The sequence below is a fragment of the Bacillus rossius genome, chromosome 1, assembly GCF_032445375.1.
Source record: "Bacillus rossius redtenbacheri isolate Brsri chromosome 1, Brsri_v3, whole genome shotgun sequence".
Lineage (NCBI taxonomy): Eukaryota > Metazoa > Arthropoda > Insecta > Phasmatodea > Bacillidae > Bacillus > Bacillus rossius.
Genome location: NC_086330.1, coordinates 204,609,764 through 204,623,743, shown reverse-complemented (window position 1 = coordinate 204,623,743; position 13,980 = coordinate 204,609,764). Strand labels below are relative to the sequence as shown.

The 13,980-nt window shown below is 35.2% G+C and overlaps 1 protein-coding gene across 9 annotated transcripts in view; it reads right to left on the bottom strand.

Annotated features, from left to right (window-relative positions):
• The window catches only part of LOC134527248 (glucose transporter type 1), a 562,082-nt gene extending 548,707 nt beyond the window's left edge, over window positions 1–13,375 (bottom strand). For all 9 annotated transcript variants that reach the window (XM_063359761.1, XM_063359758.1, XM_063359759.1 and 6 more), the window contains exon 1: window positions 9,488–13,375. Coding sequence is in view for 1 of the 9 variants with exons in the window: in XM_063359764.1 (XP_063215834.1) it covers window positions 9,488–9,538 (51 nt within the window). In the remaining 8 variants the exon portion in view is untranslated. The remainder of the gene's footprint in view (window positions 1–9,487) is intronic.
• Between the last annotated feature and the right edge of the window lie 605 nt (window positions 13,376–13,980).

Below are 13,980 nucleotides of genomic sequence, written 5' to 3'. Positions count from 1 at the left end.
AGGAGCGATAGTTAACACACATGGTGTCTGCTAGAGAGTGCTGTCACCATTTTGTTTTTAGTAAAGGATACAAGAAGTGCTAGTGACATGTAATACACATGCCATCTGCTAGAGTGCGTTACCATTATATTATTTTAATTTTTGACTGCTAGAGTGTAGTAATATTTATTATTGCTGTGGCGCACGGCCGTAGCAATAGTTTTTACATGGGGGGGGGGGGGGGGGGTCCGCGGGCAAAAGCTAAAAATATAAACGCTCAAATCATAGTCATTTAGCAATTACTTAAACATGAAATGAGTACACACTAGTCCAGCTACATACAATTAAGCTACATACAAACAATAGTTACTTTATGTACATTAAAATAAAATTTGTAAGTAATGTCCGTAAAGAATTTATTTAACTATAATAAAACTAAAACAAAGTACGTAGAAGATATATAACATAAACATAATATTGTATATCAACATTTTTTAACTACATAGATATTTTTATTATATCTTTTTTGTGATGCTTCGGCTTTTATTTATTTCCATATTGCACAATCAACATAAAACATTTTGACATAAAAAAGACTTCAATCAATTAAAACATTTGGCATAAAAATAGCCTTCAAAATAAAATAATAAATTAGAGGAAAAAAGTTAAAAAATTGAAAACTTCAAAGTATTAAATTTAGACTTTTACATCTTATGGCCAACATATTTATGATTTCATCTGAATCCAGTTCAGAAACTATGTCACGATGAACGCTCATGAACGCAAGCACAGTTAGTCGTTCATCTCCCATGCTGTTTCTAAAGTAGTTTTTTAACCTCTTTAGGGTTGAAAAAACATATTGCTGGTGTTGCTGTGGACACTGGGAGTGTGGCCAAAATAGTGAGCAGCTTTTTTATAGTATGAAAAAATTGATTCTCGCACTGATCTAGACTTTCTAGTGCGGTGGATGGTTTTTTCGTCATATGTTCCCAATGATTCTGCCATATTTCATACTCACTTGAAAAATTATTTGCATAATTTTCTCCCATAAATAATAGTGCTATTTTTTTTAAGCCTTTCGCTTATCCTGGAGTCATTGATCTTCTCAGGCAGACGCATTTGAATCCCTTCTATTGTTTCTTCATGTGGTTTAAAGCGTGCATCAAGTTCTGTAATCACATGGTCAATGAAAGGGTAAAATACATTTCGACAATAATATATCTCAGCAGTTTCTCCTGAAACATTACTGCGCTGAGTTTGCCTTCCAGTCGTTCTTGTAACATTTATGTCGTTTATATTGATATTCTTTGCTTGCTCGAAAAGGATCGCGAACTCGTTTCTATTCCGAATATTTTGTAAAGTATTTTTTATTGTTTGTACATAACTGCAAATATTGGTCAAATCGACATTGATCTTTTGCATTGCCTTATTTAGATTTACTGTGTATGAAAATACTTTTCTCAGTACAACTAATGACACGATGAATTGGCTGTTTTCCATAGCTGTTTGCAGTTGGTATGCTTCAGTGCTGACATTTCTATTAGCAAATCCTGAAGTGTTTCAAGTGCTGTGCGTACTACTGGAAGCATTTCTGCGAATCTCTCAACAGCCACATGTTTTTCTGTCCATCGCGTCTCACAAAGAGAGATAAACATTGAATGAGATGAGTTATTTTGATCCGCAATTTTCTTCATAAGACTGTCTGTAAGTGGAGATTGACGAAAAAAGTTTACTATACTTTTTACGGTTCCGATACAGTTTCTTATCATAGGTACCTCACTTCAATGCGCTAGAACCAAATTGAGAACGTGAGCACACAGTGTACGAATTGCGCTTTTGGGTATTGTTCTGCGATAATTGTTCTCACGCCTCATAAGCGACCAATCATCACTGCAGCACCATCAAACCCTTGCCCAATAAATTTATCCATGTCCAAATTATAGCTTAAGAGATGCGTTATAATAGTCTTCGCTAACGCTTGAGCTGAAACATCTTCTATGTTGATAAATTCTAGAAAATCTTCTCGGATGACAGAATTTCCAGTCGAGCAGTCAACATATCGTAAACACAACGCTAATTGATCTCTTCGTGATATGTCCTGAGTTTCATCTGCTAATACAGTAAAGAAACCTGCTTGTCGAATCCTTTTAAGCACTTGCGTTTGAATAGTATTACCACATATTGCTATCAGTTAATTTTGTATAACTGATGAGGTATATATGGCTCTGTTGTAGGTTTTGTGTAATTAAATGATTTTTAAGTGCTTCATCGCCAGATAGTGCACGAAAACGAAGAAGCGCGCGGAAATTTCCGTCATTATGCATGGGTTCGTTTATTCCAATTTCTCGAGAATCTCGACTCCCTCTTAACGCCATTTCTTGCCGCCCACAAAGAAGAATAGTTTCTATAATAGCTTTCAATCTTTTTCTATTTTCTGCAGCAATCTTGTTATTTTCTACAGTAATACACTCACTAACATCAAGCGCCTTGCCTTCCGTAATCTTCATGAAATTTGCTGCTTGTTCGATAGCGAACTTATGATACTTCGTATCTAAATGGTGATCAAAGCTCTCTAAAGCTTTCTTCCAGTTAGTAAATGGCTTACTAACAAAGGCTACAAATCCTTGGTGACCACGACCGCCTTGCTTTTTTCCAAGTAAAACACATACTTTGCAAACTGCTCCCTGCATGACATTTGAATAAACAAGCCACGAATATTTGGCAATCCAATGACGTTGAAAGTACAGATTCTTTTTACCAGTGACTGGAAACTGAATGTATCCGGTGGAATCCAAGGTTCTTTTAATGCTCTTAGTTTTTCCTCATCATTGTTTGGAGGATGACATACATATCTCCCAACATCATAAATCATGGATATATCCGGAGCCAAATCTACCATGGCTGTAAAAAAAAAACTAAATTACACAAAACACAACACTGTTTACATAAATATTAGACATGCATCAATTTTCAATATTTGAGTAAGTACATATATAGTGAAATTAATTGACTAAAAGATCAACACTTCACGTTTGCGTGTTGAACAAGTGTCATTCATGTGAAGTTCGTGGGATGGAGATCGGCTGTTGTTTTTGTTAATAAAATAATTTATCATAAATAGAACTCATGTCAATTTATGAAATTAGGTAATTTGAATGATTAAATAAATAGTTTACTGAAAATAAAATTAATTAACTAATTCCAGGCCGTGAGATATTTAAAATATCATAACAAACTTCGCTCCAAAACCCGATCTTACCAAACTTGGATATACGGCACCGGCAAGCCAGAGACAATGTTTTATTACCTAAATTACAGATACAGTAGAACCTCGTTTTTACATATTTCAAGGGACCAGGGGAAAAATATGTAAAACAGGAAAAACGTAAAAAAAAGACAATTGTTAAAAAACTTTTTTTATTATCTCACTATCATAGAAATAATAAGAAGCAAATATATCACACTAAATAAAATGTCAGGAATGCTTATGTTATTTATATATTTAAAAAAATTAATTCACATAGTAAAAAATTAATCCATCCAATCTTCCAATTCTTCATTATTAGTCCTATTAAAAGCTGAACATGATATTTCCAGTTCTTGAATAATAGATTTGCATTTTGAAGCTTCCCAAAATGTAAACTTAACATTCGGATATTTTCTCCTTTTTTTTTTTTTTTTGGACTGTGTCTGTGTATAATCACGTATTGAACATTTAATTTATTTCATATATTTATTGGAAACAATTCTACTGAATAAAACAAAACAAAAAGTCTTACAAAAGATTGTTTACGTCCAGAAGTAAAAAGGTTTCCATTGAAATGTTTGGAAATTCAGTGCTGCGAACTGCCGTTTTAATAATATTTCAAATGTAAACGATAATTGCCGAAAATGCACGAAGACGCTTATTTTCATGAATATGGTAAAGTGCATAAAATTATTTCAAAAAAGGCCCAGTAATCCACTGTTTATGTTAAAAAAAAGTATTTTTTATCATTTATTTCATGCATAATACATTGAAGTTAAAAAGAGATATATAAAACTGAACTTAATTTTGTTGTCACGGCACCAAAAATTTGGTTCATGGCTGTATGGTTTACCGTGGTACAAAAAGAAAAAATGGTAGTTTACAAACAGCGAACAAAGTAGCATTTGACCAAACACAGAAACGTTTGATACATTAACTTCACACTGTTCACTTTCAAATTTTATTATGTTTATACTAAACTTTTCTGGTGGTTTGCTATTAAGGCGATTGGTGCATGGAACATATTACGACAAAACTAATTTAACTGTACATATTTATTTTTGATACTTCTTTTTAAGACATAATATACCTAGGATATTTTTAATAAACTTTTTTTTACTGAGTTATGTCATTTTAAATGCATTTATTTTTATTCCAAGCCAGAATTATTTAGAAAACACATAATTATGTTAAACTTAAGTATAGTTCAAGAAACGAGTGTACGAATAGGTTTCTGCACATATAAAAGTAAGAAGAAAAAATTTTCATCGTCAAAATTACAGTTTAATATTGACAATTTCCATTGATCACTGCTGGACTACTTCAGGAGCGATTTAAAGAATAAATTTAAATGAAAATGAAAACATAATTGGCAGAACACTATTGAGTTATGTATATATTTTCATATCCTTTTGTTTTTGATACGATCCGACTCAAAACATGCCCTCTGGCATGACAGTTCTAGTGCTGCGTGTAAAACTCTCGCCGCCGGGAAGAATGTCCCCGCGGCGTGGCGCTGAGGGCGGCGCATGTCGCAACCAGGTAGTCAGGCGGAGCTCCGGCCGGCGGGCCGCAGCCTGCGGGTGGGGAGGGGGAAGAATGGGGTGTAGAGGGATGACGAGAGGAGACCGAAGAAACGACGGGTCTGTCAAGGTCGCGCTCATGGAGGTAATATACAGTAATACATCTGGAGAGCCGGGTATCGGCTTCCTACGCTGGAAGAAAATGAAAAAGAACCAAACACGCCTCGCGCGGCCGAAGAATCCTCAAACTAAACTCGCAACAGCTCCGAAACTATCAAAACAATCAAACTGAAATTTTTACTGGAGTATCGATAAACATTTTTCCCCACATCGCTTTAATATTTTTTTCGAAACATGAATGCTTTCATTTTTAAAAATTAAATACTTATTTACTGCCAAAATGTTTTGTGATTACGCAGAGTAAATTACAACATCGAGGAAAAATTTTTGTTTGCAATTGTAAGTGGCGGACACTAGCGTATGAAATAAGGAAGAAGCCCCAAATTTTATTTATATACCCCTTTTGACGCATTCAAACCCATACTTTTATTTTTACAGAGAGTTGAAGTGGGAATAATGTTTCAGTGGGTAACACTACCGACATATGTCTTCGGAACGCACTTCTTTTTGTTATTATACATCTCAAAATTTATAATTTCATACACAACGTTTATAAAAACGAATTCTTACTTACCTCATTTAATCTATTACAAACCTCTTGTAATATACGTGTATTAGTAGAAGAACCAACGTAACATGCAAACCTTAGGTAAACACTGGTAGAGAATTGTTTGGAATAACTGTAATACTATGCATATACTGACAATGTAAGAAACTTCCAATTTTATTAATTGTTTGCATAAGAATTAATAATTTTAAAAAAATCATAGAATAGGTCTTTATAGACTGAAAACCTTTCACGTAGTTTCAAGTCGCGTACATAAAAGTTTTTTAATATATATAATTACCAAATATTGTTGAATATATTTAACATTTTTATACATGTTACAACACACACATAATAACAAACCTATATAGTATATAAAAAGACAAACGCCAAATTTTAGCATTTGTAGGTATTTCTTTTCTCTGTGTGAATAAAATAACAGTTCTTAACGTAGTTGCTAATACTGTACTATATTTCTAAAAAAAAATTACGAAAACCCATGACATCGTCACCATAACAATGATAAATTTGCAAAATAATTAAGGCACATTTTTTAATGCTACGAAGCACACTCTTAAGAGAAATGTTTTAAACTTATGTTGGGATGTAACTAATATCTTAAAAGCATTCTGAAACCGTTACTTTGGGGGAAACCTTGATATACCGAACACCATACCATCCTTTAATCGAGTACGATTTTCGCTTCTTAAGACCCATTTGTCTTCAAAATGCACTGTACTGTGTAAGTAATAAATCAGTCTTAAAATCAGTTAATTATTTTATCTTCCTATTTCGTATTCTAATTGAGATAAATATCAGATAAGCATGTGTTACTTGTATCACGACATCAAGGTATTATTTATCAGTAATTAATATTTCATTTAATTTTTTTGTTAACTAATGTGCAAAGGGCAGTGCACTAGACATCACTACCTGTGTGTAGTGTTGCGTTACACTTTTTAACGCATTAGAGTTTACATAAAATGATAAATTCAAAATTTCTTTTAAAAGTATAAATATCAGCGATCAATTTAATTAATGTCCAGTATAACTCAGTCAGTAAAACATTCGGAAATATGTATAGGACCTGTTAACCTAAATATTTGTTAACAGTTAAACTTAACTAAGATGTGTTAGAGTGGTTTTTTCTCTGTCCGTATATTAGAGGTATGGAAGATCAATAAATATAGTTTAAAAAACTAAAGAAACATGCTTTTAAAGATTATCAAACTAATAAGTTAAAAATAATTTTAAAATTTAATTTATGACAATAGTATATAAGCAATACTAGTATAAATGAGAAAAAAAGCTTGAGGCGCTTTGTGCCATATTTTTTGTATATTAAGCGCCCCATGCTTTTTTCTCATTTATACTAGTATTGCTTATATACTATTGTCATAAATTAAAATTTAAAATTATTTTTAACTTTTTAGTTTGATAATCTTTAAAAGCATGTTTCTTTAGTTTTTTAAACTATATTTATTTTTAACTTTTCAGTTTGATATTCTTTAAAAGCATGTTTTTTTTAGTTTTTTAAACTATATTAATGTATAATTATCATAGGGAAATGAGTTACCGACACTACCTATTACCATCTGAGATAACTATTTGGAGTTGAAACGTCACAAAGAAATGGTAAAGTCTCTCCGAATCATTTACAGTTAGATGTATGGATATAATCTTAGAATTTACCAGAAAAAAAAAACATTCTTTTTTTCCGGCGTGGCCGGGAGTAGAACCTACGATCGCTGAATCCGTAAGCTGACGTCTCAGTAGTCGCGCGCCTTAGAACACTCGGCTAACGAACTTGATGAACTTGATGGGACATTTTACAGTGATGAGTCACTCACTCTTAGTCGAAAGAGTTACAGACGGACAGACAAACAAACATACAGGTGAAGCTAATACAAAGCATGTAATAAAATACGCCTCTGTCGCCCATTTACTTTAAATACAGAATTATAAACTACATATTGTGAAAACATTCTGCAGCAGTTTTTGCTGAACGGAAAAACACGGATGAGAAGACAGACGAAATGTGTTTGGTAAGTGATTTTTCGTCAAATGAAATGGAACAGGACAGTGCTTATCAGAATGAAATTACAGAACTACTTTTGTGCAAGGAAATGTATTTTACAAAGACATTTCAAGAGAAATCACCTTTAAATGAAATAGATCTTGCTGACATGGAAGAAATAGACTTAGATTTAGAGGCCAGGCCCCTTTCAAGTGACGAAATTTCTCTTGAAGGGCTGAAATATGTTTCTGGCTATATAGCTCACCGTTTCAGAAATAAATATCCTGATCTTGGCACTACGGATTTCAATTCGGAGGACGATAGCTGGATACATGTACAATCAAAGGGTAACTTAAAATGTCCCACTAATGAATTTTTTGAATTAATAAAGATCGCTGAAATGTGTTTTGATAATATTCATGGCAACAATTTGTGCAAAAAAGAGCGGATTTTTTAATCACTGACTAAAATTATTTGCGGAACTACTGAAAATAAATATCCAGAAGAAGTTATATACTGTTTTTGTCAGGACAAGAACGTATATGCGTATCAAGTATTTGAACATGAAATATTTCAACGAACAAAACCAAAAACGCAAAGAAAGAAATAAGATGAGGAAAACTACCCTCTAAGATTTTTCAGTGTTATAGTGTCCACTTTCCTTCACCATAATATGTATGTTCATAATTTATTTACGATGTTTTTTAATTACTATATTTAAGAAAAGCATTTATTGTGAATATCGCAGCAATTATGTAGGGCTTAAGGTATTTATTGTATTCCAAATATTGAGTATGTCATTTTTATTGCCTTTATTAAAAATAATATGTATATTAACAATGCAACAAAATTGCGATATTTTTGTATGGCTATTGCAATTTCGTTTCTTGTAAACATTATTGTAGACTTTTTCATATTGAAATTAAATTTGCTATAGGGTTGTTTGTATTTTAATTTTACAGTTATAAGATTTTTTATATGTTGTTTACTGTTTACAAACATTTGAAAAATATTTCCTTAAACATATTTCCATTTCCATGGCAATAGTCTTGTTAGCTTTTCGGGTAACTCTTCTACATGGATAATAAGATGGTGCGACATCTAAAACATATCACACCACCTTTACATAACTATAAAACTAAGAGGTGTTTTCTTTACATAATATTAAAGCACAATGTTTCCTTGTGGCGTAGGTGATTTAGAATTTCCATTTATCTAGAAAAATGGGCTTTCAGAATGTTTTTTAACACACAGTGTTTGGGAAGGTTTTTGAAGAAAAAAATTGACTACGCGTTTTATTTTTTTGCAGCTGAATTCGGGCACTTGCATGAAATATAATTAATCCGTAGGAAGCGCAATGGTTTAAAGTATTGATGTTGAAGATTTGAAAAGATTTATTGAAATAGTGTGAGAGAATGAGCGAGTTGAGTGAGAAGAGTGCGGGAGTGGCCACATGACGTCTGCGCAGTTGCGGACAAAAAATAATCCATTCTGCCTCCCCATGGCGAAGAATGAGTGAAAGAGAAACCTGATAAACATTCCCCTCCTCCGGGCACGATAGAACCTTATCGGCTGTGTGTTAGAGGGAGAGCGAGATACAACCTTCGAGGTTTTGTTAGTTCCCGCTAGATGGCAGGCCGCAGAGCGACCACCAGCGACACCCTTCCCGTATGAAGGCCATCTCGCCACTGACGAGCTGGAACTAAGCTCCTGACCTCCCTACATAGTAACGGTCACCCACATAGGCATCTAGACTCTTTAGTGGTCATATGATACAAAATTCATTGTTTTCGGGCCTGTGACCGTTTTTTACCGTGCACCAATCGCCTTAAATGCAGCGCTTTTGCAACGTAATTTGCGAGCAATGCTTTCGCATAAAACGGGAAAATAATGCATTAATATTATAGGGAAAATTACGATGCAAGTAAAAAAAAGTTAATTAGGAGAATTCGTTAATCCCAGGAACATAAAAATTAGGTTGCACTGTACATACTTAAGTGTTAACTGTTATTAATTACAGATAAATTGTACATAGCTACAACGGTAAGACTTACCTTTCTTCGCTTCATCGTTAATGTTTGTGGACGGGCCTGCGTCCGCTCCATCTACTTCTTTAAGGTGGGATTTCACTCTCTCCTTTTTTTGCAAAAAAATCCAAATGTGATACTTGGTTTGATGACCGTTTCATAAGAAATTTTTTTTCAAGAGTAAACATTTAATAGCAACCAAAGATGGCTTGAAAAAACATGTTGGCTGGCGTAGGCGCGTGGTTCTATCAAGGTCGCGAGACTCGACTGTTGTGCGCATGCGCAGTAAGCGCGTCGCGCGGGAGGCGGGTGCGGCGCATGCGCATGCGCAGTATGAATGGTGCGCAGAAGTCGGGAGGGGGGATGAGCAAGGCGCAGTGTCCACGTAGCATATATAGGTAGTTCATTGTTGTGACGCGTGCTCATATTTTGTGGCACAGATTATATCATCAGTCATCAAATATTCTGCTAATAATTTTAATTATGTCGTATGCTAAGGGGGGGGGGGGGGTCCGGATCCCCTAACCTCCCCCCTTATATACGCCCATGCTGTAGCGTCCGAAACCTTGATATTTGAATGCCATCTTAAAAATTCGGACTTATTTAGCCAGAAATTCGCGAAAGATTCCAAAATTCATTAAATAATTTTACAATTATATACTCATAAATCCGGTCCCTGGGTGATGCATTAATTATAATTTTATTAAATATATAATATCAATAAATCATGTTCAAAAACCAGAAAGCAGCATAGGCTCCTAGTCTACCAGCCTTCAGTCTGCTAGCATGTGAACTTCTCCGTTTTTGAGCAAGGATAGAGTTCTAGTAAAAGCCAGATTTTTTTGTACAATTTAAATCTTTATTTTTCTTTTTAATTTTTTTTTAAATTTTATTTTATATCTGTAATTATATGATACTAAGGAAAACGTGCGTAAGTTTTATCCACGTGCTTTTGGTTATTTATGAAAAATCGATATATGCATGACAATTTTTTTCTTAATGAGACGCGCAATTATATTTTGAGTTTAATTTAAATTATGAATTTCTGCTAGCGAATTATAACTAAAATTAAAAAAAAAACATCCATAGTCAAATAATATGCTATGAGACAGTTGAGAAGCACTAACATACAAGTCGAACTTGCTTCTCCTTGGTGTCTATCGAAGCCTTCCTTCTTTTGCGATCGTTAGTGAGCATCCCGCATCCAACATAAAATAAATGAATAATATTTACCTGTATACAACACGTTACAGACATATATAAGCAAGAATCGGGACTACTTACAACCATTTCCTTTTGCATTATATAAATTAACTGTTGCAGCAAATTCGAGTCCAAGACAGTTTAGTGCCAAGTAGTCTCGTAGCCACGTAGACTTGTATACTTGTAGTCTTGTAGTCCTGTAGTATCGTAGCTTCGTAGTCTAGTAGCCAAATAACAGCTAGGCCTAAGACTTTTTAAAACCAATGACTGTCGGAGCCAACAGACTGTCGGAGCCAACAGACTGTCGGAGCCAACAGACTGTCGGAGCCAACAGACTGTCGGAGCCAACAGACTGTCGGAGCCAACAGACTGTCGGAGCCAACAGACTGTCGGAGCCAACAGACTGTCGGAGCCAACAGACTGTCGGAGCCAACAGACTGTCGGAGCCAACAGACTGTCGGAGCCAACAGACTGTCGGAGCCAACAGACTGTCGGAGCCAACAGACTGTCGTAGCCAACAGACTGTCGGAGCCAACAGACTGTCGGAGCCAACAGACTGTCGGAGCCAACAGACTGTCGGAGCCTACAGACTGTCGGAGCCAACAGACTGTCGGAGCCAACAGACTGTCGGAGCCAACAGACTGTCGGAGCCAACAGACTGTCGGAGCCAACAGACTGTCGGAGCCAACAGACTGTCGGAGCCAACAGACTGTCGGAGCCAACAGACTGTCGGAGCCAACAGACTGTCGGAGCCAACAGACTGTCGGAGCCTACAGACTGTCGGAGCCAACAGACTGTCGGAGCCAACAGACTGTCGGAGCCAACAGACTCGGAGCCAATGACTGCTGGAGCCAAAGAGTAATGGCGCCAACGGTTGATGGAGCCACTGACTGTTATATTCAAAAGTAAATTGCTAATCGCATCCTACTGATTTGAATGCATGCACATGTACTGCTGTGTACTCGAAATTTATGTTATAGGTGCGTCCTTTTAGTTAAAAAAATGTGCTTTTTTGTAGAACTTACGTTCAAATGTTCGTTCTCTTCGTTAAATGTGCTTCCAATAGGTCGAATTTTCGTCCAAATGTGCGTCTTTATCTTTTAATTAATGTCCTGTGTATACATTGCGTGTTTGGCGTGTGTGTTCCATGTTTGGCGTGTGCGTTGTGGTGTCATTCCGCGGTCATTTTTCGTACATTGCACGGTCATTACGTGTGTTTACTGCGTGTACTGCGCGTGTACCGTGTGTTATATTCTTTTTTTAATGTGTTGCGATTCATTAAATGCACGTAGTCATATATGTAGTAGCTTTGTATTAGCTCTATATTTACTAGTCCAAAAAATCTTTCAGGAATCCTTTGTACTCTTGTAAGCGTAAAACATGATCCGTTGGATGACATATGTTGTATTATCTTTCGACGAAGAGAGTCATGAGGTTCAGAAATGTTTGGTTTATACGACTGACATTTTTCATGACCTGGGTTCGTAGTCCGAAGACACTTGGCCTCTATGTATAGCATTTTACATGAACTGGTCGGAATGTATTCTAAGTATCGAAAAATTATACTTCAATGTTAGGCATAGCGGCTACGTTTTTAATTCGCTGAACAGGTAGTTTGTCTAGTTATGATTTTCGTAAAGTGCATGATTAATAAACTCCACGAAAGTTAATGGGAAAATATAAAATTTATTTTAATCTATAGTTATCCTTATCACTGGTCGAGAATCAAACCAAGTACGGAAATCTATCGCACCAATCGTAATTTTAATAAGTGAATGTTTTATGCATTTTGGAATTTCCCCAAATTCCTATGCTGAATAAATAGAAACCTCCAAGATGGCAGCCTTATCGGCTTATGGGAGGTTGGTAGTAAAGGAATTTAAGCTTCTTTTAAGATTTTGATCTATAATTTATTAAATAAATTATCTATGCTAATATTATAAAGAGGAAAGATTTGTTTGTTTGTATTGAATAGGCTCCGAAACTACTAGACCGATTTGAAAAATTATTTTTCCATTAGAAGCCGACATTATCCCTGATGAACATAGGCTACTTTTTTTACCGCGTTATTTACTAACCACATTATTTAAGCAACATATTTTAATTTTTCTATCTTTGTAATTCAGTAACTAGCAACTGTCCGTCGTCGTCGTCGTCGTCGTCGTCGTCGTCGTCGTCGTCGTCGTCGTCGTCGTCGTCGTCGTCGTCGTCGTGTCTCTCTTGACGCTCGCGTTCCCACCACCGCCTGCCTCTGCTCCCGCGCCCCGCCCACACCCCGCTTGGCTAGCTAGGCAGCAGCATTTCACCTAAGAGTCACTGTGGAGCGGGAGGGGAGTCAATGTCACAAAATAAAGTTCCGCGAGGCTCACTCGCGCGGTCGGCTCCCTACGCAGCGGTTGTGTGTGATTTCGTATATTTTTCTTTGAAAATATTTTAAATTTTTTATAATTTTTCAAACACCACTTCATATACAGGCTAATTCCTGTTCAATAATTTGTCTGTTTTTGTTGTATAAGTGCGCACGCATGACACAATTTATTGAAATATAAAAGATAGACAGAGATAGAGTGATTATATATAAATATAGTGAGATAGAGAGACAGATAAGTTGAGATGGAGCGAGGTATAGAGAATGAAATGGGTTAGATAAAGAGATGTATAGATGTATAGAGCTATACAGAGATATATTTATAGAAGATATAGAGATAGTGTGAGGTAAATATGTATATATGTAGATATAATGAAATAAATAGCGATAGAGAGATACATAGATATATAAAGATGTAGATAGAGATAAATATATGTTTAGAGAGATGGATAGATGATTTGGATGTGTAACTACTTCAAACATATAACAAAACAAAACTGATCGAGGCATTGCAATAAATTCCGAGCATTAGCTGGATAATGGAATCTTTTCAATATTAGTAATCTCTTATTTTTCAGCTTTTTTCTATAGTGCTTTATAGAGTCTATATTACATACAGACCACAAAATTATATATATATATATATATTTATATATATATATAGGTAAATAATTATACACTGGCAGAACAACGTCTGTCGGGATCTGACAGTGATATAAATTATTTTGCACACTTGACATTCAAATTAAGAAGACAATTACTAACTAACTACATCTGATTTCGTAAAAGGTCCCCTTCACCCTGTGTTCAGCCCGGGCAACGCCGGGTACTGCAGCTAGTTTTGCATAAAATTTAAATATTCGCTTCGGTCAAGGATCGAAGTAAGGACAAGAATCAATCAATTATTAGTAAATTATGGAGTGATTTTTTTTTGTAGGATTTTAAACTA